Here is a 26,921-nt window from a genome sequence, read left to right as displayed (position 1 = left end):
GTAGCCAGAACCCAACAACCGCATTACCAGTACCCTAGAAGCCCTCCTGTGTTCTCTCCAGGCATTAACCAGCTTTACCCCTCCACAGTAACCCGTATTTTGACTTCCAGAATCATGTATTGATTTTTCAGGCTGTTTAACTTTATATAAATGGAATTATGCAGAGTACACTCTTTTGTGTCAAGCTCTTTTTCAACTAACATTGTGTTGTTTAGATTCATCTATGTTATGTATAGTTGTTTCTTCTTTTATTCTTGTTGCTGAATAGCTGTCCATGGTGTGAGTATGCCACAATGTATTTACCTATTCTAATGTTTATGGATCTTTGGGTAATTTTCAGTTTGGAGCTATTATGAATAGTGCTGGGACAAACACTCATGTTCATGTGGTTTGGTGCATATGCATAGACATTTCTGTTGGGCATATACCTGGAAGTGAAATTTCTGGGTCTTAGGGTATGTATATCTATATGGTCAACTTTTGTCAATATAACCAGGTAATGGCAGTACCAATTCACTTCCACCCACAGTATATGAGACGAACTCATCCTTTCAACGGGGCTGGGAACATCATCTGTCATAGGAGACTTTATTTTTAGTCATTTTTTATCTTTTGATCATGACCAGATTGTTTCCAACATTGTTTCCACTCTTCTGGGTAATTAATTGAATATATTTAAAAATATATTTCTAATTTTAGAAAATATTTTAACATGGAAAAGTATTCTTAAAGAGTCAAATATATGCACATAAAAAAAGTTCAGGCATGAGATTAAGAATAAAAAACAGCAGAAACTCTAAATTTTATCAGAACTTTAGAAAGTTGGTGACACAAAATATCAGCAGCTTTAACAAATTAAAAAATGGTGAAAATTGCTATTTGTTTCTTTTCACCACTCACTTTACTGCAAAATCAAGACTATGAAAAACTTGGTAGAGTTGACTCTCTAAATTTTTTAAAGAAAAAACTTAAATCTCACTTTTTTATATGAAATTTGTTTGCAGGAAATTTATCTCTAAAATGAAATGCATGAATTTTAACCTATCATCTCTCACTGGTTATAGCAGTCTTCTGGTGTAAAGTATGACCTTTTACTTTTAAATAATGGCAGATAATTTGCTTTAGTTTTATTTCATTACATTGTTCCTGAGTTAATTCCTTGGAGGTTTTTATACATTCAGAAATTGGCAGACTAACATCCAGACAGCTGCTCTCCCTTGGTCCGCATGGCTGCCTGGCTATATTTAAAAAAAAAAAAGAAGGTGAGCTTTTCTTCCCATAACATGAATAAGAACTGAATTCCTATAGAGAACTCTACTTCCTGTGTTGGCAGTCTTTGAGCTCCTCATTCCCAGGAAGGATTGTAAAAATGTTTTACTAGTAAATGTCACTTGCCTGACTCTTTCCAGTGATTTTCACTAACTTAATACCAATTCAATTGGATTGGTAAAAAGAGATTAATTAGCAGTGCATAACTTAATTGCATCAAAGGAGGTAGGGATTTTGAAGAATGTCAGTGGTAGCTTCAATGGCTATCAAAATGTCATTAATGCACTTATTCCTTTGTCCTAAGAAAACAGGGGGATCACCTTCACTTATCAATTATTATTAAAAATAGCTGGTGCTATATTACTCTTATAGAGGATTGTATAGATAATCAATAAAATAAATTTATTTTAGAGCTGTAAGTGACCTCAAGAGGGAGCCTTGTTTAGTTCACTACCTTCAGGCACTTAAAGTAGAATTATCCCCATCACTCCTATTTTCCACTAGAAATTTCTTATAGTTTGATTAAAAGTGATCAGTCTGTGGTCACTGAGCTAGAGAGTAGTGGTGGGAGCCTACCTCCACTAAGACGAAAGCTCTGCAGCCTTCTGTGTCATTGCACTGTACAATGCTACTGTTGTTTCAAGCAAAATGGCCTTTTCTCTTTCGAATGCAAATGGAATATTTCAGGGAAGATTCTTGAAAACATGTAAGATACTCTCATACACTACTGGTTAGAGTGTAATTTGGTACACCTTTTTGGAAAGCAATTCGGCAAGAGACTTAAAAGTGTTTCTGTATTTTACCCACTAATTTTACTTCTAAAAACTCTGTCCTTAGACAATCTGGTATAGGTACAGGGTATTTGTTATAACTGGATTTAAGAAAGGGAAAACTAAAAATCTCAATATCCAATTCTAACGCAGTAGTTAAATTATTCGTGTTACAATTATATGATGTAATATTACGCAATGATTCAAATTATGTTTTTAAATCAGTATTTCATGACATGAGAAATGATTATAATATGACATTCGGCAATTATAGCAGGAAATAAAACTTTGAGATTCAAGTTTTAAGAAAATGGTATATACATTTATAAATATGTGTAAATAATGGAGAAATTTTATTTTCTTCTTAATGTTTTTTTGTTTCCTATATTTTATGTAGTGATTATCAAAATATATTTTTAAGTATATGTAAAGGACAAATAAGAGAGAGACTAAAACCTTCTTCTTTGACTTGCTCTAGTCAACCATTTTCTTAGAGGATCTTGATTTAACTCTTTGGTTTCTAATTAAAATATTTAGGCTCACTGTTCTTCTAAGCTTTTGTGACATTATTAATACAATAATGGATGAAAATGATGGGAGAAGGGACTTAAAGAGAGTGACATTTATCAAATGGTCACTGTATGTTAATATCTAGCTCAGGTCCTTTCCATCTATACACTAAACCTTATATTCCAAATAAGACAACTTCCTTTTGGCAAATAGTAGTGGAATAAATAATTTGTCAATGAATCCTTATGTCTTTAACCAACGCTCTAAAATATGCAATACATTTATTGGAACTGAAATTAGGTGTTTAGAAATGGAAACAAACTTGCAAAGAAATTTAGGCTGTTCTTTGGTGGTGGGGGGACATTAGTGATTTCCTAATAAATTAACTATATTTTCATTAATTGGACCTTAAGTGATTTTCAGATATTAGCATTTATATTTTTGTAGTACACAAAGAACTAGAAAACATGAGAAATTGCCGGATGGTGTATTTTATTCTTGGTTGAGCTTCATTGAGGGGCATGGCTTAAAGAGCTGAAATCAAAGAGTTTTGGATTTTGCTAGTAATTTATTGAGAGGCTTCAAGCAAATCACATAACCTTTATGCTAAACATTTGCCTTATCTGTAACAGGGGCATTGGACTAGGAATGGTGATTTTTGAAGCTATTCCTGACTAGAAGTTCCAGCAGGCAAGCACTGTGAAAGTTTTTGCTCTTGGATCTGGAGGCCTACATAGTAGCAGCATGTAACTAGCACACGACCAGCCCTCAATAGCTATAAGTTAAATGAATGACTGAGTGTGCCCCCTGTGGAGCCCTGCCTGGGGTATGCTTTCCCATCAGAGCTTCACTCAGCATAATTCTGCTTGTATCTGCTTTATATATTGGGCATAAGTTAAGATTTCATTAAAAAACTAAAGAATTGTTTTACTGATGAAAATAAAAATTTGAAATCTCTAGGCTAAAGTCTTTTCAATTCTGTGATAATTTAATGTTACTTTTGTGTGCTATTATTTAAAAAAAATACAGATCACAACACCTCTTAATCTTATTTTCTCCCTCTATATATTACCAAATTCTATGACAGAGATGTGTATAAATTGTATTTATGATAGAAAGAGGAATGGTCCCTGCTTTGATGGATGAATCAGGTGCCTAGGCAGAGAAGAGGATGATGGGAAATGCCAGTCAAAAGGAAGAGTGTGTGCAAAGGCAAAGAGCAACGAGAGAGTATGGCAAATTTAGAGAGGTGAGCAACATCGTGTGACTGGAAGGCAGGGTTGGAGGCAGATAGGAAGGGATGCGTCTGGAGGAGTTCCCATCATAAAGAGCCTTGTGTGCTTGGTTAGGGCTTCAGCTTTACCTGGTGGGGAATCAAACCATCAGATATTTTAAGAATGCAAGGTAACATGATCATATTTGTGTTTTACTAAGAATTCTCTACTCTCAGTGTTGAGGTTAGATCTTTGGAGCCTGAGGAATATCTGTTAAGATACCTCTTGATCTTGGGTTTAATGGAACTGGTGTCATAAATAATTTCAAAAAGTTTTCTTTTTCAGACCATGGCATTCTTTTCCATTTTTTCAGGGTTGGTTTGCAGAATTCTAAAAATGATTCCTTCTATGCAGCCATAGCTCTTTCAAAGAGAAAACTTAATTATTGTCTTATTAAGAATCTAATTTATAACTATCCTGACATGAAGAGGGAATAAATAATCAACTCTGGAGACAAATAAAAGTCACTTTTAATATGAATATTTTCTGCTGAAATGTAATTTCATTTATTTCTAACTATGAGATACCCATAAGGGAACCCATCATCAAGAGATTGGATATGACATTCAAGGCAGAGTACATTGAAATTGGGACTAACAGACAAGGTGATAGAATCATCTTGAATGAGAATTTTATTTTACCACTTAAAACTAAATTTTTCCTGGCTTAAAACACTTATTAGTACCTTCATTTACAGAAAAAATAACACTATAGTCATATTTTGATGACAGAAACACCATGTAAGTTATGTGCTCTATCTAGGGGTGGGGAAAGAGCTTGCCACTGGATGTGACTTTGCATTATTTTAATACTTAGTTTTAACTTGTCATTTTATGACATCTAGACTTTAGTATATACCATCAACCAAAATAATAAATGAATTAGTGTCATAAGTAAAGTGAAACAAAAAAGGAGAGATGCACTTAAAATGTAATAAAAATCCTCTTTTGGTATGCCACTAAATTGAGAATATTGCTAACATTGGAAGATTTCATTTGCAGCATGAATCCTGAAATAAATAATAAAAAGGACATAAAATGACTGTTACAAAATGAATCTAAAACAAGGAAAATCCTTTAAAGTAAATGGAATAGAAATGGAATGATCCATTTTCCCATTGTTATTCAGTGTAATGTTTATGCATGTGTGTATGTATTTTAAAATTATTCTTACTGCTTTGCTTTTCTAGTACTAATTTCATTTTAAACCTGAGAAAAATATTAAAGTTAGCTAGTGCTTGAAATATCTTCAGGTTCATGCTGAAATATTTTCTTAATTTTGCTAGGAATCTCATCAAACAACCAAGACACAGAATTCAGACAGGGTTGGAAAATGAAAAAACGCAAATTGTTTTTGAGGAGAGCTAAAGCAACAATCAACTTTTTAGGAATATTCATGGTCAATAAGGATAATAAAAACTAACATTTCTTTAGCCCTTTCCATGTGCAAGGCTAAACTGGGATAAACTCAAGCCCTTTCACTTAATTCCTGTATTGAGCCTATGAAATAAGCACTATCATCCCATTTCACAGATGACATTAGAGAGATTAGATAACTTAGATTACAGAGGTAGTAAGTGATAGATTTTGTTGTATACCTTAAGCAACAAGGGTAGTAAGTAATATATTTGCATGCGGACCTGTCTCCTCTTGAGCCTGATCTTTTATGCTACCTCTAAGTCATAAGTAACGATCTCTAGGCAGCACGTGCTCCCATGTCAACCTGGCCATGCCCTGTCATAGCACTTTTCTCATTGTATTATAACTGTATTCTCATTGTATATAATAATTATATTATTATAATTATAATCTCTTTACCCGCCTACCTCCCCGTGCTTCATGGTTAGCTCCTCTAAGGCAAAGACAATGTCTTATTTATCCTTCTAGTTCCAGGGGTTCAATGTAGTGGTATGTCCTAATAAATGCCTACTGAATGACTAAAGTTGTCAGAAGTCACTAAAGGTTAATATGTTAAAGAAAACATTACATTATTATGGAAAACAACTGATATTGAAAGAAAGGGCCAGTTGCGTCTAAAGCTCTGTCAGGCATTCGTTGCCTTAAAGATGAAATTTTTCAGAAACATAGGTGAGCTGCCTATAGGAGTTCAAAGAAGTATGAAAAAACCCCACAGAGATGCCTAAGTGATGTGAAATAACATAGAAAATATTAGGAAAGGTTAAGGGAAGGGATACTGAAATCACAATTTAATTAATGGTCTTTGCATTTATAAGGGACTCATCTTCTACACAAAGAAGCAAAGAACTTTCCATTGATAGTGAGCCCCAAGTAAAAGGAATACTCAGAGGATGTTTCAAGCCTTAGGTAATTTTTTAAAGATTAAAATGCAATTAGTACAGGAAAGAAAACTGTTTTATATTAAAACATTATTCAGTATAACTTAATGGGGAAAAATCAACTTCGACGTCAGCTTGAGGGATTGAAAGTCTATCAAAGAAAAACATTTCTGATCATAAGGAATAGTGTACCAAGGGGGTGAGAGAGGATTCTAAGTGAGTTTGCACATGCATCTTTAAAGTGGATGGCACTGACTTCTGTCATCACATCTTGCTTGATGATGCTCTGATTAAATGTGGTGATAATGCCCATTTTAATCTGGGCCTTTAATTGTCCTGTCTGAAAGCTACAGGCAATGAAAGCTCTCTAACCTCAGCTCTCTAAGCATGTTTCTGCTATTTGTTCCCTCTTCTAAAGGGCGCCTTGAGCTTGAATTCTGTTCTTGCCCTCAGCAGTCTACAGGAGTCAAAGACCAGAATGGGCAAGGGCTGCCATGCAAAATGATGTCCCCACTTTGCCGGCATTGACATTTCCAGTTGCCCACGCCCTACAGAAGGCTGGTGAATTCCCTTTTCGTTCCCTGGACATAAATTCATTTGCAAAATGAAAATATTCCAGAATGAGAAAAACGCATAGAGTGGAGTTCTATCAGCGAATGCCAGTGTGTCAAGTTGTGATGGTGCTTTTGTTGATTCTGTTTTTTTATAACTGGTTAATATGAATCCACCTCCAACGTGGAGTAAAGTACATTATGCTGAATTTTGATTTCATTATGAAAATGTTCTAAAACAGAGACTAGACTAAAATGAATGTTAATGACCTGTTTCAGTTGGCGTTTTGATGAAATTAGATTAAGTTTTTGCTGAGACTTTTCCTGACCACTGTAAGAATGTGTTCTTTCTACAGGGAGACTCATATCCCTCTCAAAGCTTTACTACCTGGTTCTGTATTATAATAATCCGTATGCTCATCAGCCCATCTCACGAGATTTATTAGGCCCTTGAGAGCAGAGCTGTGTCTTTTAACTTTGCCTTCCCAGTATCTAGTGCAGTGTGTTGCAGACTTTGTCACAGTCACTAAATATTTATTAGATGCCTTTTTCTGAAATAGCCCCTTTCTCTCTTCTTCTCACTTATTTATCTCTCACTTTCTTCAGGTCCTCTCCATCTGTCCCAAGGACATGAGAGCTGATATCTGTGTTCATCTAAACCGGAAGGTTTTTAATGAACATCCTGCTTTTCGATTGGCCAGCGATGGGTGTCTGCGCGCCTTGGCGGTAGAGTTCCAAACTATTCACTGTGCTCCCGGGGACCTCATTTACCATGCTGGAGAAAGCGTGGATGCCCTCTGCTTTGTGGTATCAGGATCCTTGGAAGTCATCCAGGATGATGAGGTGGTGGCTATTTTAGGTACTGTGAACTTTCCTAATGCAGTAGCAAAATCGTAACAGTTTTAGACATTTGCTTCTCAGGTTTCGTAAGAGAAATTTCCTTTGCTTGGTGACTTTGGAAATTGGGTCACTAATGAGATGATGAATCTTAGTGAAAACTAGTAATGCCATTTCAGCAAAGCACATTAGTATTGGTCACAGCTTACTGGGCTGCATAAGGGTTTGATTAAACTTTCTTTGGCAATAGTAGGACAGTACTTTTTAGACTAGAGCTGATCATAGCCTAAGGTGGCTGTACCCTCATGTAGGTAAGTGTGAAAATGGCTTGTGGAATTATTGTCAGGTTAGTAACCTAGAATGTTAGTCTCAGAGGGGCAACCTGTCTAGTTCAACATTTTCTATTAGAGATGAACAAAGTGAGGTCTAGAGAAGTTTAGTGACTTAACTAGTTAAGTACATGAGTTAGGGCTTGAGTACAGATCATCTTACTCTAAATCTTTCTGTCTCATCACAGTGGACCTAAGTAATGAGCTGAAAGTGATGAAGAGATAAATGAATTTGACTCATTATACTGGAGTAATCACAATGCAAGTAAATTTAGGTTTATAAACCTGGTTCTATCCATTCGCAAACCAGAAAAATTATTTGGCTAATAATAAATTCATTCTAAAGTTCAGAGACCCAGTAGATAGCTATACTAACAAAAAACAGTGAGAGTGCATATAAGAGAGAAATTTTTTAAAAAGTTACATGTTTGGGGACTGTGTAATATATATATTGGTTAAAAAACGCCAAATGTTATTTTAGATCATTTTCTATTCAAATATCTGCAGCAGGCTCATGAAGCCCATGTAGATAGAAAAGGAAGCAATAATGAGGTCAGCGGAGAATCATCCCTTGTTTTTTTCCTCAAGTCAAAGAAGTTAGAATTGCAGGATGTCAACTCCATTTTGGTCACATTTTTCATGGCTTGTGTCTCATGAAAAATGAGCTCAATTTTTAAACTATTGGATTTTTTAGTTACCGAGGTCAACCTACCATAGCTTCAATGCCACTTAATCTCACAAGCAAAAGATTGACTGATGTACTTTAGAAAGTGCAAAAGCGAAGTGCAGCACAAAAACGAAGAATGGATTTCAAAAAGCACAATTACCTGAGAAAGACATAATTGAGAATTCAGAAGCAACGACCCTTCATAGGAAAACAGGTTCAGTAAAATTTATAGGAGTTAGAGAAAATGGTTCCAGGTTGAAAATGACTGAACACTATTGTCTGTTTAGACATGATATTACAGTTATAGTTAAATTTCTTTTAGGAATTTTTTTTTATTTTTTGCAAGAAAAATTAGTACAGTCTTTTAGAGTCAGCACTATGGGTGTGTTTATTGCTGCTTAGTGCTTATTCTGCTTTGTTTCTTGGAATATAAAGGAGTATTTATGATCCTTCACAAAAAGTGTACATTTTGCCAGAGCAATCCTTTGTGGTAAAATGAAGCATATACACAGTATAATCATTCTTGTTTGCTTAAAGAAGATAAAATATGAGCTCAAAACAGGTGTATTTTCTTTTCCTGCATGTTTGTGTCAATGGTGGGTGGGAGAACAGACATCAAATACATTACAAAAAAGTGAGTACCTGTGTGATAAATTACTTCAGCTGTGTACTCATTGTCATTTGCTTTGCCCCATTTTCTTCATTACAGCTTCACCTTGGTAACTTCTTTTCTGAAAAGAAGGATGGAAAAAGCGCTGGTCGTGCTCTGGGCTGGGTCTGCTAAGCTGGAATCATTTGCTCAGTGAGACAGATGAAATGCACTTTCTTTTCATTTTAAAATAAAATGGTTGCTGGTTTTGCCCAGTGACACAGTAAAACTGAACACAGGGCCCCTGGGTATTGGACCAATCTCATCACATATCTGTCACATTTTATTTCCTTGAGTGTGTGCTTTTTGTTTATCCTCCTCAAAAATCTTGGGATTCAGAGACTTTTCATCTCTTAGCTTAATAAGTCAAACTATATGTACACCTCTTCCGGCAACCTTTCTTTCCTTTTTTGCGATGGGCCTCTAACAAAGAGTAGTTCAGCCAAAAAAATGGCAGTCAGAAGGTTTTTGTTTTAAATAAAAAAAGAAAAACGTTTGACCTGGAAGTGATCTCCCAAGGCAGACGTGGGTGGGTGGGGAGGCATCGCTGGCGGAGTCTGCAGGCGGGTGGCAGGGTCAGCTAAGGCCATGGGGCCCAACAAAGACGCTGTCCTCAGGAGTCTGTGGTTAGGATCCGCGATGACGAGTTAGACGGGGAGACAGGGGAACTCTGTCCTGGTGTTGAGCCTTCCGCCAGTCCGCGTTGATTGGAGGAGCAGCCCGAGGAGATGGTGGCCCAGGAGTGTGGCCTCACGGTCACCTTCTGCAGGAGAGGGAGCGTGACGCCTGCACTGGGGACCAGTGCACCAGGTGCTCCGGGCACCTGCCCTGGGTTCACGCGCTTCGCAGGGTCCACCCTCGAGGCAGCTGCAGCCGGTTGCCCGCTGCCCCCTGTGCTCCACCTGAGGAGACTGGAGCCTGCTAGAGGGGCCTCCCTTGACCGAGCCAGCATCTTGACTTACAGACTTTCACACAGGCTCTGTTTTGTGACTTCCCTGTGTGGCTTCCTTGGGGGATGCGTGTTTTCCGACTTTTCCAGATTAAGAATACTTTCTTTTACGATTAGAAAAAAACGTGTTTTTTTTGTTTTTTTTTTTAAACACTCAAGATGCCTTAACAATGCTCTAAGAAAGGAGGAGGAAAATAGTAACCTATCAGCGTCACTTGTGACGTTTTGGCGACCAGCCATTCCTTTCCCGCTACTCCTTTATTTCTTCTTCCTTTTATAGTTTTTTGGTAGCTTAATTTTGAAGTAATTATAAACTTAGTGAAAAGTTGCAAAAATTATCAGGGTGTGAAGTTTGATATATATCTTTAGGTTTTCTACCTTGTTTAGTTGATTGACTCGTCTATATCTTTACTTATTTTTTTTGTCTTTTTGATTTATCCTTGAAGTGAGAACGGCTGTTAAAGTGTAGTAGTATTAATGTGTTTTATTTACGTCTTCTTGCATCCCCTGTAGTTTTTGCTTTATAATGGTTGTTGCTGTGCTATTTGATGCGCAGAAATTCATAACTATCCTATCTTTATTGTACGTTGTGGCTTTTAGCATTGAGATGTGTCATTTTTCATCGTGTCTAAAGATTTTTTGCCTTATGAGGGTCAGCCAGAAACAGCATCGCTCACATCTGAGTACACCTTGGAAAAATGAGAATTTGCCTAATTTGATCTGATAGGAGAAATAAGCAGGCCTTGCTCTCTTTTACACTGATTCTTTTGCCAGTTGAAAAGTAGAGAAGGGAGGTCATTTTAAAATTAATTAAAATCTCTGAATCCAAAAAACAGGTGCAGCTTCATTCTTTTGGATCCTTGCCTCTAATCAGTCTCTTGGTAGGTACATAATTCTTTAGTGTGTCAAAAGTGCTAAGGTGTTTAATGAATAAGTTCTGAAGCATAACTAATTAATGGAGAGACAAAAAATGTAGTCAACAAATACCTTTTTTTAACACTGAAAGTGGCTTCAAGATGTTTTTCTAAATAGGGCATATGAAGATAATTGCAGTTCATGTCTTTTTCCAGTTTGAACTTCTTTCAGTTCTTACACCTCCACCTTTTCTTTTGACCTTCCCACTTTTTATGAAACACAAAGAATTCCAAATTAAGTTCATGATGCATACATAATATTTTATGTTCTTTAATGCCTTCTTGCTTTTTACTTCCTACCTTATAATTACTTAATGTGAACAGATTTATTGGTATGGCTAAAATAGCCAGATTACTTCTAAGCGCCTTGACAAAGTATATTGTACCTTTTAGAGATTATAAAAATTCCATTTCTACACTAACAATAGACCCAGCTCCTAAAATACTTGTGTTACTGCATTCACATCTCGTCTTCTCTGTGTTCACTGATTATTAGAGTCATAGGATTGGAGCTACTAATGTAAGACAATCTGTATTTGAGTTTTTTAATTGTAATTTTGAATTCCCAAGAGAACTATGCTTGTTTATGTAGATTTTGGATGGAGGGGTTAGATATTGTTACGGGGTTAGGGGAAGGTGGCGTGAGTGAGGAAGGGAAAGACAGAATTAAATGAACTTAATAATATAAAAAGGATAATTTCTAGTGTTTGGGTTAAAGTTCCACTTTAATTAGGATGAGTTATTTAGACTCAGCCCATCTCTTATAAACTTTCGTGCATTGTCAAAGAAAACATAAATATGGTTCTCAAAATTCAAACTCTGCTTCTTATTTTAATTCCAAAATGAAAAAATCTGAGATGTGAATGAATAATATTTTGCTATTTTGAGAATCTGTGAAAATGTGACTTTTATGCTGTGGTTATGATGTCTTCCTGTATACTTGCTCTCAGAAGTTAAATGATTCACACTTAAATCCTTAAAAGGGCTTTTCCCAAGCCCCAGAAATTTATTTTCTTTTGAATCTACATTTCTGTGTTTTGAGATGCTAAGCTAGGTAGGTTTGCTCTGCATATTATGATGATGAACTTAGTTAATTCAGACATTTTTATAAAGGGCAAACCAGTTATTTGCTTTGAAAAAAATTCCATGCTCCTCTTGCTTCAAACTTTCCAAGTAGTGATTATAACATCATTTATCTTTGGGTCAAATTATCCACTTTAGAGCCCCTCAGCCTGTAGATTTTTTGATAAAATATGTCTTTACAATCTGATAGTTTAGACTCAATCTTAAACCCTCTCCCAACCATCCTTCAGAACTAAATCTTGTTTATCTCCTTGATACTTCTTTTATCCTATCCTTAATATCCCTATCCATGACCACTGCTCTTAAAATTTTGGTCCTGGGCTGTGACTCAAAGCTGAAAGGCCCACCTGCTTTCAATCTGTCATCTGCTTCAACCTGCAATTCTATATTATGTTGCCACCACAGTGGTCTTTCTAAAATATAATTTATCATGTCAGTCTCTGTGTTAGGATTGGCTTTTCAGCACCTTGGGGATAAAATGTAACTTCTCTCATGGTCTATGAGCCATTTAAGTCTTGGTCTCAGCCCTCCTTTCCAGCCTGACTTTTGCTGTTGCCTGTCCCTCCTTGGATCTCACCAGAGTGAATTGCAGGAAGTTTCCTGAGTACCACTAAGTTCTGTCTTACTGGCAAGCTTGTGCATATACTGCTTGCTTGCTTAGAAGACATTTTCTCTTATTTTTAGTTGTCTGTCCCTTATTTCCTCCTCTTCTTTTATTCTTTCCCTTATTGCCCTAGTATGGATGAGGTACCTCTGTTCTGGGCTTTTGCTGTACACTTAGACAGGTTCTTAGTCCATCCTACTTTTATCTTTTACCTGTTTATCCTCCTATTGCATTGTGAGCACTTGGGAGGTCTTGCTCATTTTTGTCTCTCTGTCATCTCTGATAGGGCTCCTTAAATAGGTTCTTAGTAAAGCTTCGGTGAGCCAAATTAGCTAGTGCTTTATTCTGCCATTAGGCTGTTTTCATAATTGTCTGAGTTCTGGGTGAAAAATACGTTAAGTTCTCTTGCCATTTCCTCTATGTTTTATCTTGAGATACTGACTACTCTCTGTTTCTCTTTTGTCTAGGTGCTGATAGTAAAATGCATTTCCCTGAGACTCTAGCTTTAGCATAGATCTATTGTGGACTGGGGAGACATTTTCCTACTCTTAATTGGGCATTTGAACAGGGAGAATAAGAAGGGCTAAATATTAACTATCTCAGGCCACTCAAAACTTTCTAATAAATCACTCCTTATTCTCCGTCAGTAACTCCCAGTATTGAGAAAGAACCTAATTTATACCCTGGTCATTGATCATGGTAGGAAAGCTTTAAATTATGTCTATGAGAAGGAATTTAGCTTAAATTCCTAAAAGTGGCATTACTTTTGCTGTCAACTAGAATGGATAATTTTATAAATCAAAATTAACTTTGTTAGAAAGTAAACATTTAAGAGTTATAGAAAGAAAAATCATATTTGTAATTAGTAAATGAACCTCCCATATTTAAGTAAAATTTAAAGTCCATAAGTACATTTTTATTTTAATATTTCCTATCAAAATTTTTAAAGTATGTTTTTGAAAAAGGCACTTCAGTCCCCTTCGAAAGTTTAATTTAAATACCATTAGTTATTTAAAAGTACCTGAGATTTTTATTTGTGAACTAAAAAACAGATTCAGAAAATATCACAATATAACCATAGAACCTAATGACATTTTATAAGGTAAAGACCTTGTAACAATTTCACGGGTCAAGAAATAGAACTTTTACAGTCCCTCCCACCATCCCCTGGAAGTCATGCCACGTGCTCCATCCTAAACACTGTTTAATTTGTGTATTTTTAAATTGAAATCTACATGTTCCCCCTCCATTGCTTGCTTTTCTTTATAATTATTTGCTGAAGAACCTGGACCATTTGTCCTGCAGAGTTTCCTCGGTCTGGATCCTGCTGATTGGCATGCTCACTGCACTTCGGCATGTTCCTCCATCCTCTGTATTTCTTGTAGATTAGCAGCTGGATCCAGAGGCTTGATCAGCCTCAGGTTCAATTCCTTTGTCAGCACTATAGGTGGGTCTATATTCTTGCATCAGAAGGCACATGATATCTAGTTGAATCTCTGTGTTAACAACCATTGACACTCAATGCCTAGATCCGTTAATTCATTGGGAGTTGCAAAATGAAGATACTCTAATTTTATATTTTGTTTGCTAGGTAGAATACTTTTATAGAGAGAGACTGCTCTTAAGTACTATCTGGTTACCCAGTATGCAGTTCACATAGGAATGGCCCCATAAATGCTTGATGCTTTTCCGTTATTTACTGATTTTTAAGATAGTTATCCTCTGATGGTGCCTAGATAGTTTCTAAAAAACTCCTTATGTACTAATGGATTTAAACAAATGGTGAATCTCAGTGCATTGCAGTGCAGTTTTTATCATTATAGAAGTGCAAATTGTCCCATCTTTGGCCAGTAAGAGCCTCTCCAAGTTGGCTCCTGGGTCCTTTTGATATAGTAGTCTTTGATAATTTCCTTGCTATGTAGTATGACCAGATCCTCATCTTGTACATGTTCTGCCCCATACCTGGAATCAGCCATTAGCCATTTCTCCAAGAAGCTCAAATTTGTTTTTGGGAAAAATAGTATTTCAAGATCACAATCTTGATCCTAGAGATGCTCATTGCTGCTGAATTGGTGACTGTTTCTTGGCCCTTTTGATAGACAAAATTATGAGAAAAAAATACATGTATGTATATATGTTTGTGTCTGTGTGTGTGTATATACACACACACACGTATATATATATATACACAAATAAAATTTCTCAAATTCACGCAGATATATTTAATCAAAATTCAGTAAAATAGGGCTTCATTTATCCACCTCTATATTACATCTTCATCTATTTTCTTCTATATTGAGAAAGCTGGGGTCATAAAGTATTTCATAATTGCTCAATTGCTTTATGCCACATTACGAATATAACAACCTCAGAATAACAATACTAATATCATCACCACATGATTACTGAAAATACATAAAGAGATTTTTGCATATGCTTGTCCCATTCTCCTCCACCCACCATTAGTTTTAGTAGTTGTACTTTCTCTACCTCATGAGAGCATACAGCCAGTATGCAGTATACTCCCTCCCTTCTAACCTTGGTTTAGTCTTAGTTCTACGAGTAACTATATAGTTAATGCTACACTAGTCTTTGTGTCAAGTCTTTCTAGGTATTTTGGTTGTCTGAAGTATGTTCACTAATAAGTTCCCTAGGAAAGATCCATGGAAACAATATTCCCTGAGTTCTTTTGTGTTGGTGATATAGCTTGTGCCCTTTATACTTGAAAATCAGTTTTGCTGGGTATGAAATTCTTGGTTCACATTCTTTCCTAGAGTATCTTAAATATGTCACTCCCTCTACCCCTCTCAAATCAGTAGGCAAATCATAGAGCTTTTGTTTTCTACCGTTGTATCTGTTGTATACTTCTCTTCCCTTTACTCTTTTTGTCACTGCCTGATGAGCTGATGTGAGGCAAGGTGGAATCGTATATTTGTAATCTGTGAAATCTCATATTACAGTTTCACAGTGATGCAAACAGTACTTCCAACAGTACTCGCTTTGTCCCTTTTCATGCTGTCATTAGTTCTGCTAGTAAAGCACTAGACAGGTCATGATTCCCTTCACTCCAAACACTTTTAGTGGTTCCCTCTTTACAGTAGGATTAAGTAGACTCTGCTGCATGGCAGTCAAGGTTCTTCCTCTTGGATCTTGTTTTTTCTCTCTAGATTTGGCCCTCTCCCTAGGTCCCTTAGGTTTCCAGTGTATCAGGCCAATGCTGCTCGTCATTCCCTGGGCAGATCATGCTCATACTACTGTGTGATACAAATTACTGCTCTTCTCTTAAAGGCTCAGCTACAATTAAACTCAAACACTGCTTTGTTTATGAGGTCTTTCCTAAATCTCCTTAAATTCAAAACAATTTTTTTCCTGTGTGCTTTGCTTATCTTTATTCTATAGCACTTATTTTATTTTTTTATTATTTTATATATATTTTTGCATGTTTCTCTTACTTACAAAATTAAAGACTCTTGAGAGCAGGATTTCTATTTCTTGTATGTCTCTATCCCCCCACAGCACAGAGCACATTTCCAGCTGAAGGTTAGTGTTAGGGCTAGGAGTTGAATGCTGAATGCCTTAATTGAATGGGGTGAATGTCAGCCATAATTTCTCTCATTTCACAGAAGTGAAAGGTATAAGACTTAGTTATAATGTGAACATTACTATAGATTTCAACTCTAAAAGCTTTCTTAGAAAAAGAAAACAGAAGAGTTTCAAGTTGTAACTGTTTTTCAATTTAGTCTTTTTCTTGGATTTCTTTTTTATGATATGCTGCTAACTTTCTTGATTTGAGCCTGTGTTTGGGTTTCTATGTATAGTGAATTTTTTCTTAATGCTAACAGTGCCAAACTAGGGATTATCAACCTGCTTATTGCATATCTTCTACCTCCTTAAGTGTAGATACCATCGTCCCTTACTGACATCAGGATATTCTCTATTTTTTTTACATCTACTTAATAAGAGCTATTTGGCTCATTCATTGTGTGTATAAATAAAAATCAATAAGGTGAATCAGTGATTTTTTTAGTAGATAATAATTATTTGCTTCTCTAAAAGTGTCTTCAAGTTTGTATCCATTATCGTTTTTCAACAGAATGACTTGGGACGTCAATCACAGAAGATTGGCAGGCATCAATTCTAAATGTTTTAAAAAGTCTATTCTAATACACCCATATAATTTCTTAATTTTTATACTCATTCTCTTGTTCTTTTCCTTTAAAATATTACTATATGACACTTGCTGTTGGTAAATATTCAAAGTCCATTTAAAATCATATAATTAAAAAACTCAGTGTTGTTCATTTATAAATGAATATTTCTCTGCATATGTATTCATAATAAAGCATACAAGCCTACTGCAGTCATCAAATATAATGAAGGGCTGACTAATAAGTAAAATTGAATACATGGATTAAGTCTGTTCCATAGTAGAATCGTAACAAAGAGCCATTACTACACCCAGACATACACTCACAGGAAACTACCTAAGTAAACTTCAAATGCCATATTTTTAGGGATTCTTTGGCTATATTAGATGTCTATACTCAGTGGTGAATAACTGAGATAATTTTTACGCATTTCTTTTATCCATGTCATGAACTCACCAAATAATGTTTCACATTTAAAAAAAAAAAAAACTCCAGTACCTCATACAACTACCATGTTAATAAAATGTTTAATTTGAAATCTCCACCAAAAAAAAACCACTCCAAAACCCCAGCACCTCAGGGGACCATAATCCCCAAGCATACCATGATCTGGATTACTCCTTTAGTTATGTTGTAACTCTGTCACTGTTTTGTCTTTAAATTTTCCAGTTTCCAACTCCATGAATCTTTAACATTTACTTCTATTTTACAATCCTGTTTCCTGTGGTTTAGAAGTGAAATACTTCATAAGACTTGATGCAGAGATCTGAGAAAATATAAATAGACCAAACAACAACTTTCACATTGAGTGTGAGCTTTTTTCCTAATTTTAGGGCTTTGGGGGAAGGTTAGTTTTGTCAAGCTCTAAAATGTGTGTAGCTTAGACTGCTTGCACCCAGTGTGAGCTGACCTGAGAACTAGCATCAAATGTTCTACAGTCGTGAAGAGAAACAGGAGTTCCCAGCCTTGAAAGTTTGCAAAATTTTTGTGATGAAAGAAAGGGCATTTCTCTATTGGATAGTCCATGCATAATCCTGTGTCTCCACAACCTGTGATTTCTGAAGATTACTCAGGGTAAATGTGCATAATATTCCTTGAAGAAGGACATTAGCCAGCTCTACTGTATCTGATAAATTAATTAATTGATTTACAAGATAACCATCTTCCCAGAAGTGCCCTAAGGGTTTGTTGTGAATTGAGTGACTATAGGTGATATGAAAGACTGGATAAAGGAAGCACATTTTGAAATGGTTGATTAGATTAATATTGAATTGTAGCGTGATGGAAATTCTATGTTAGAAAACAATTAGTATTGCTTGTCACGTAATGTGAATTCTGATGGGAGCAAAATTATCCACATTTGTTAATTTTTCTATGCTTCTCTAAACTGTTTTAAGGGGAGGAGCAGAGGATAAATTTTACTTTGGTTGAGTCAGGTAATTTTCTGTTACTTTTCAGCTTTGTAATGGGATTTAGAATTGACACCCTAGATTTTCAATTTCTTTGGGTTTTTTTTTGACAGTGAGACACAGAGAGATATTATCTTGAAAACATAATTTGATGATTTTTAGTTGACTTACTATGGAATTATAGATGTAGAGAAATCTTAAACATTAGTTTTTGTTCATCCTGCTTCCTTTAGGGTCAAAGGAGCAGAGGATGATTCAGATAACTTGACCTAGGTCATACTGTCAGTGGCAAAGCTTCAATTCTAACTCTAATCTCACATTTCCTAATTTGTTCTTCTCTTTCTTTCTCTCCTTCTCTCCTTTGTCATTCGTGTATTTTTTTTCCAATAAATATTTATTAAGCTCTCGAACTGTTCTAGACATTGGGCTTAGTGGGAGTGGACAAAACGGAGAAAATTCTGTGCTCTCATGAGTTTATATTCGAGTTTAACGCTATTCTTTCCACATAATAGGCTTTTTATTTTTCCCTGAGACTAAAATGGTAAATAATTTAAACTTAAAGTTTTTGATAGAAATGTGGTAAGAATTTTAATTTCATCAGTTAGGTAAAATAAAATATATAACAGACATTTGAATGCCTCTACGATTAAAAATGGTCTATATTGATATGGGGGAGTTCATTTATGTATTGAGTATCTTTTACCTATTGATGATGCACTTATCAATCAATGAATATTTATTTACTATTCCGTAGATCCATATATGTATTTTATCAATTCAGTTTTATTAAAAAGTATAGGGAAAGACATCTGTGAAAATTTTTTTTTGCTATTTTTAATAAAAGTTAGTCAGATTCATTAGAGAAAACTTTGGAAAGCACAAAGTAGAAAGAAGAAAAACAATAAACACATCACTTTCAGCAAATCGATGTAGTTATTTAAATGCATTTTCATATAGTCTTGTATCCCTTTTGGTTTTTAACAAAATTTATTATCAGCTGACAAACTGATAATAACATATGCTATATAGAATAACATAGAATAATAAAATACAATATACTTTGGTTCTATCAAGATTATTTTTCTTTAAGAAAAGTACACTTTTAATTAACAATTCTTTTAGTCTTGGGGTTTCAGTTTTATTTTTATATACTTTACTATAGCTATAACCATAATAATTATTCTTTGTATCTTTATTTCTTCATTTAACATTATAAGGTAAGCACTTTTTGAATGTTATTTCAAAAACTAGTTTTAATTCTGTATGGACTAATACTTGATATATGGATAGATCAATTCCATTGTTGTTGGACATTTTATTTACTTATTTATTTTTGCCAGTCTGGGGTTGTGATTAATAATACTACAGTGAATATTACATGTGTTGGTTCTAAATCTTTTCATTAGTTCCCAGAACTGAAATTGTTGAGTCAAAGGCATTGATTATAGTTGTAGTAACTATATATGAAAATCAAATAGTTGAATAGTAACAAGCACTTACAAATGGGTTAGAGGTTGTCTTATCAGTGATTATTTGAGAGAGGGTAATTGAAATCAATCAGAAAGAAATGTAATCCTTTTTCTATCTCTTCAAGGAAAAACCCCAGTATAGAAAGTAGCAATGCTGTTAGAGGAAAAGACACAAGAGGTAGATTGAAGCAGCCTTTTAGAAGCCCTGTTATTTTCATAGCACCAGGGACTATGATAATATAACAGTTGGTGATCTCTTCTGTTTAAAAAGTAATACATGTAAATTATAAGACAAAATAAAATCCATCCATTATCCCATAATGCACAGATAACCTATCATTTTGATGTATTCGCTTTGTGTGTACATTTGAGTATTTCTGGGAAGGATAGGGTGCATAAAATGAGATCATGCTATATGTGTGAATTAACTTTCTACTTTTACTATTTTCAATAATGTGAACCTTTCTCTGTCACTTTTCTTCAATTTATGATATTTTTTAGCTGCATAATATTCCACTATTTATTTATTCATTCATTCATTCACGTTTATCTTGTCTACCTTTTCTGGTTATTATAAATGTCACTTCAGTGAACACTTTTATAAGTAAATTTGGTACTTCTGATAAAACAGTTAGCATAAATACCCATAATTGGAATTATATATTTAAAGAGAATACCATTTACATATTTCTGAAATTCATCTGTGTGAGTGGAGGGAGGGTTCATCTTTTAAGTTTCTGTAGCTAAAGTCTCCCATAGGTTATCACAATGCTGTATAACCCCACACACCTTATTTGGATCCCGGGTCTCTAATTTTCCTTCCTTGGACAAATATGTGGCTATTAGACAGTTAGTTGAGTTGTTCATCAGTGTCACTAACTAAAAAGAATTTTTAGAGGGTCTGGAAACAAATGAGATTGTTCAAGATTAATTAAATATTCAATATGGTTATTTTATGCTGATCATATGGTCGCATGGTGGTTTTATCCACCTCCCCCCAATGATATTCATGTTTTCTTTCTATCCCAGAGTGGCTCTGGGTTCTCTAAGGATTTCCAAACCATCTGTAATCTCACTCAGTCAACTTCTCTTTCATTTCTCTGGTTACACATTGTCTTTTCTCTCTGGGCCTAGCTGGCCTGAAGTGTTGTAAGATGTCTTTCTTCTTCCTCCTTTCCTGTCAGTTCTGACTTTAATCTTCATGTTGAGAGCAGATATTTGCCCATTTCTGTGGTTAGAGTGTGGAAAGAATAAGTCTTCTCAGAGGAAGATTTTTCCCACCTGAATATATTCCCATCTTTTCCACTTTAAAACTTTTGCTTTCCCACAGAAAAACAAAGAAGACAGTTGAAGACATTTCAGAAGTGGAGGGCTCTTATGGAACTGTCAAAGGCAGAAAGCCCTTTTGGGACTTAATCTCTGACTCTTCCTCATTCTCCGCCCCACTTATTTGGCCAACTAAGTACTCTGGATTTGGGATGCTGAACTACTGAGTTCAGGTTACCAGTGGATGGTGCTCTGAAGTGCGTGGTTGAGTTCTCTGCGATTTCTAGAATTTTAAAAAGACATCCACATTTGACTACAGTATAGCACTCTTTATGGAACTGTTTTTGGCGTAACAAATCTGGGTCTCCATGTTTTACCCAACTCAACTCCTTAGGCTCTGTAATTGTAGGAGCTCTCATGCTGGGCCCTGAGGCTTTGCATATGGTTTGACTCGCTGGAGAGGGAAGGGCATCCTGGGGGAATAAGTTGTGGTGATATTTAGCCTGCCTGGAGTGCCAGACTTAGTTGCTGAATAATGCATGTTTAATACGTGTCAAGTCAGTTGCAGGTTTATAAAGGCTCTAACAGTAGATCCTTATTTATTGCATTTTACTGTCATCTCTACCAGAAGGAGCAGAAGAAAGGATGAAACTAAGATGTCACCTTTGTTCCTTCTAATCAGAATGGGAAAACTTAAGGTGACAGAGGCTAATGAAACTATTTGTTAATAGGAGGTTTTTGGCTTTTCTGTTGGACTACGCTTACTCATACCACTCCAGATTTCCAACAAGAACTGAATTCAAGGTGATGTTACTTTACATATTATAGGAAAGTGTTGTCCATTGTAATATGTATATAGATGGGGTTATACACTGAAGGCTCTAAATTATACCAGAAGATCAATACCATATATGACAATGAATAAAAATAGTGATTAAGATAAGAACTAGTACAGATACTTAAACACATATCCTGTTGTCTTTTCCAGGGAAAGGTGATGTATTTGGAGATATCTTCTGGAAGGAAACCACCCTTGCTCACGCGTGTGCCAACGTCCGAGCCCTGACATACTGTGACCTCCACATCATCAAGCGAGAAGCCTTGCTCAAAGTCCTGGACTTTTACACGGCTTTTGCAAACTCTTTCTCAAGGAATCTCACTCTTACCTGCAATCTAAGGAAACGGGTATGTTGTTTGGATGCACATCCCCTTGTTAGTATCTAGAGGGTGACTATGTTGTACTCTATTAGCTGAGGAGTGCAAAAGTTATTTCATTTTGCAGCAGTCCATTCTCATCAATGTAAAGCGACACAACTTTCTTTCCCTTTCTTTATATTTTGTTTACTTTTTAAGGGGGGAAATACCCTTGAGTACGTGGGTAAAGATCTGAATCTTTATCATTTAAATGCAAAATTAAAAACAGACTTGAGGAGAAGCAAGCAAACTGTACTATAATATAATTAGTTAGCTCTTGGGGTTTATAATACTGCCATAAAATTAATATTAGTATCTCTTAGTTTATTGTGTGGAATTTTTTAAAGCTGGTAGGGTTAATCAAACTGGTTGCCTATTTTGTATTCCTGACTCCCTTTAAACCCTCCTTCTCATTTAATAATCAATTCCTAAAGCTCATTAATTTTTTCAAAGCACACTATCTCAAAAAATAATTAGCCACACTGACATATCCTACAAATAGATATAGGAATCCTTTACTTTGCACGCTGTTGAAAATTTAATCTTCATTGCCGTTTTCTTCTTTATTGATGAATGTGACACAAATTTAATTTGCATAAAGAAATCTCCTAGCTCTGATTTATAGGTCATTGGACATTGCTTAGGGTTCTTTTATTGCCAAGAATGAAATAGATGTTTGGATAACTGCACTTAAGGCATTTCATCTAAAATGATTGCCTGTCTATGGTGAAGTATTTTGAAATAACAAGTCTTCCCTTCCACTACCCTCTTAAACAGAAGCTTCACTGAAGTTAACACAGAGGAAACAAAATCAAGCCAAGAGACAAATTAACATCTCTACTGTAGCAACATCGAAATGAGCATAAGCAAATCAATGTAATTCTTTACCCCAGGTTCTAAGAGAGGATAAGACCGCAGGATTCATATTTGTACTAGCTGTGTCGCAATATTTGATCTGTCTTTGAATAGCATTTTCAGTTTATGTTTTTGTTAATAAATGGTTATTGAGCATCCAACCTGCAAGACAAAATGTAAAGAGCTCTCAAGATCACAGAGACTAAATACGGAGTCCCTGTGCTCGAGGAACTTACAGCTAAGTGTAACTATTATGTGAAACACAAATCTGTGAAACGTATGTTTGTACAAGTAGGTGAAAGTTAAGGCAGTGATGAATGGGGAAGAGGGGTGCCAAATAGGAACTAAAAATGGAAGTTCCTTGCTTATTTGTTAGGGAGCCCGAGTCCCTTTTAGTATTAACCATAAATATGTCTGCTTTGGTCTCTGCTCTAGCTTCTCCAATGACAAACTCCTCCTCTACAAGGCAGCCTGTTAGATATTTGAAATTCTTATATCCTATTAGGTCTTCTCCAATATAAATTTTGCCAGTTTTGAAATCTTCCCACATACTATGAGATTACTGAAACTGCTATCCATCGTCGTTACAGTCCTCAGAACAGACATTTGTCACTGTCCCCCTCAAAGCATGTTGTTTACACAGTATCTCATCTGATGTTTGTAATATTCCTGTGAAAAAAAGGCAGCTATTTTCTCTTAAAACACGCGAGGAAACTCGGGCCAGAGGGATTACTATCAAATAACCAATTGATTTGTTTGCAAGGCAAAGTGTCAAAGAGGGATAATTAAGACAACTCACTAGTAGAAAATAAATTCTGGTTCTTCAGAATGAATCCATCACAAAGCTCTGTTACCTCTCTTTCTCTTTCACACATCTGAGCATGTGCGCATCTCTCTGTCTCAGACACACACACACGCAGGTTCTGCAAGCTGAGTGCACATGCCAGCGTGGCTACCTCTGGTAGGAAGAGAAGCTGGAGACAGAAAGCCCGTGTTGTTTCGTGGGCCCCAGGAGTGGTGCCCTTACCTCTGCAGATGCCGGTGCACGAGTTACAGTGAATGGCTTCTTCTCTTTCTAACCCGTGCCCTGTTACAACCTGTATCTGTTTTTTTTAAAAAAATAATTCCACCCTTCTGAAACTGATGGACAGTTTCAATAACTTGGCAAAATGTGGGGACAGGTGTATTGTCAATCAGTGTGTTTATTGTCACAAAAAAGTATTCTCATAAAAGAGAGAAACTGTGAGAAAATATCCTCCAATGATCCATGAGCATAACTACTGTTTTGAAAGCCTATTTTATTACCCATGAACTTCAACATATTTTACTTCTAATAATTAATCTTATTAATTGTCAATAACCCACAGATGAGGCGGTATAATCTCCATCTCATTGATGATGAGGTTGGGGTTCTGAGGGTGGGACAGCTAGTTGCCAAATAAATTATGGGTCAGGGCCAGGATTTGAATCAATCTCTGTCTGGTTCTTAAAGCCATATTCTTTAGACTATGCCATGTTGCTTTGAGTTGTCAAAGTAGCTGACATTTTTTTTCTACGGCAATATTCCACAGACACACTGTCAACAGTTTATGGAGCTTCTCATTCACTTAGTCACTTTAACTTTGTTCCCCATTGAGCTATTATTAATAAAAAAATTTTGTTCATATTGCTATCATTGTGAGCATTCTTGCAGTGAACATTTGTTGGGAATAGTATAATCAAACCTATGTCCTTAGTACGTATTGATATCTCATAGCTGTATAACCATTAATTAAGGGCACACTCCTGGTAAGTCAGGGGAACAGTCTTGGACCCAAATTTTCAGCCATCATAGATTCCGGCTCTGGCCCCAGGACACATAGGGTGGCTCAGTGGAGAGGTTTTTATAGTGTTCAGTTCTCGGTGGCCGCAAAAGGGAGGAATGTGATTGTGCCTTCGCTGCTTGCCTCCATCTCCATTAAGGAAAAATAAGATACTCGTTATGTAAATATAACTCTCACTAACCATCCTTAAGCCCTTCTATATAAAAAGTTTAGAACTATAACTGGTAATTTCATCCAACAACTAGAGCAGGTTTTGGCAAACTTTTTCTGTCAAGGGCCAGGTGGTAGATATTTTAGGATTTGAGGGCCATACAGTCTCTGTCTCAGCTTCTCGACTTCACCGTTGTAGCATGAAAGCAGCTGTCTTAGCTCAGGGTTCCACAACAAAACAGTGTGGACTGGCTGGCTTAAACAACAGAAATTTATTTCTCACAGTCCTGGAGGCTGAGAAGTCCAAGATCAAGGTGCTGGCTGATTTGGTTCCCCAGTAGGGGCTCTTCTCTTCCTAGTTCACAGATGTCTTGCTATGTCCTCACATGGTGGGGAGAGAGAGAGAGGAAGCGATCTCTCTGGTGTCTCTTCTTATAAGGGCACTAATCTCTTCCTGAGGACCCCACCCTCATGACCTCACGTAAACCTAATAACCTCCCCAAACCCTCTCGTCAATATCATCACATTGGGGGATTAGGGCTTCCATCTATGAGTTTTGGGGGGACACAATTCAGTCCCTAGCGGCAGCCAAAGATAGTATATAAATAAATGAGTGTAGTTGTCCTTCAGTAAAACTTTATTTACCAAAACACTTAGCTTCCCTTTGGCTTTGTGTGTCAGTTGCTGAAAGTAGGGGACTGGAAGGTAGATGGGGATAACAGTGGGTATGCAAACAGAATTCTCTCCCCCTTTATTAGAAAGCAAATCTCTACTACTTGCCACCTAGCCAGAGGGTTACCATGAAATGGAAAATACCATATACAAGAGGTGGCCACACACACACACACACAAACAAAAATCAAACAAAACAATGTGGCTACAGGAGCCAGGTAGCTAACACACGTGAGTGGGGCAAGGTTAATGTGGCTGTGAAGGCTGGAGAGTTCGCACCATATGTGAAACAGGTAGCTGCTGCTCAGTCTGGTTGCACATTGCCTTGCTGGAATGCAGCCCAGTGTTGCGTGGTTTGCATATTTTTTTTTTCTTTGAGAAGCCAACAGTATGATTTTTTATGTTGAAATCACATTAGTTTGGTAACTAATTTGCTTTGTTTTTTAAATACTATGGTCAAATGAAACAAGTCTGCTCGCTCTTGGTCCAACAGTTGGTGAACTGAATGCGATGATTTAATGAACCTTTGATCTTGTGATACTAGAAGCCTGAAAATTTTACCTGGGGCCTGTAAATTTGGCTGAGAAAAATTATTACATCTTTAGTTTCTTTAACTTCTAAGTGAAATTTAGTTTTTCCTTTATAATTATAAAGGCTGGTAACAAACTACAGTATTATTAGAAGTACCAAAATAAATCATAGATATTTTTGTATCATACTGTATTTGTTGAAGATATCCTGAAATGTTGTTTACACTCATCACTGCTTAATAATCATGGTAGTTATTAGACCTGCTGCTAGGTGATGTTATTGTGTTAATAAAAAAGCAGGCAGATTACTATCTTGTGAATTACTTTTTAATATTTTGATAACTGGATTTCAGTATAATGTGTTTCCTTTGCAATGCTATGTATTTTATTTTGTGCATTTAAAGCAGCCCTTCTGAAATGAGGCCTGTTCTACGGGTTTTACCAAACTGCTGCAGATTAAGACCTCCTGTGCGAGAGTCAGAGTCTGAACTGAGTTGAGCAAAAGCACTGATTGGTGCATTTTCTTTTCAATAATATGAACACAATTCCATAGTTTCCAATAAGTGTAAACATATTCAGAAAAGTCATCGGAAATCAACAGAAGAAGGTTGACTCGCTTGCTGACTTTATTTACGTGTTTATTTGCTTAGCCAATTTAAGATACCATTTCCTGGAATGACAGTATGGTGTGTATTAACTTGAG

The 26,921-nt window shown here is 36.0% G+C and overlaps 1 protein-coding gene across 1 annotated transcript in view; it reads left to right on the top strand.

Annotated features, from left to right (window-relative positions):
* The window catches only part of KCNH5 (potassium voltage-gated channel subfamily H member 5), a 305,467-nt gene that overhangs the window by 212,152 nt on the left and 66,394 nt on the right, over positions 1 to 26,921 (top strand). Inside the window, exons 9-10 of the mRNA XM_001498472.7 lie at positions 7,277 to 7,529; positions 21,983 to 22,179. Of these exons, the coding sequence (XP_001498522.1) occupies positions 7,277 to 7,529; positions 21,983 to 22,179 (450 nt within the window). The remainder of the gene's footprint in view (positions 1 to 7,276; positions 7,530 to 21,982; positions 22,180 to 26,921) is intronic.

This window comes from Equus caballus, chromosome 24 (assembly GCF_041296265.1).
Source record: "Equus caballus isolate H_3958 breed thoroughbred chromosome 24, TB-T2T, whole genome shotgun sequence".
Classification (NCBI taxonomy): Eukaryota; Metazoa; Chordata; class Mammalia; order Perissodactyla; family Equidae; genus Equus; species Equus caballus.
Note: the sequence above shows the minus strand (reverse complement) of the source record. Positions and strands in the feature narration are given on the sequence as shown.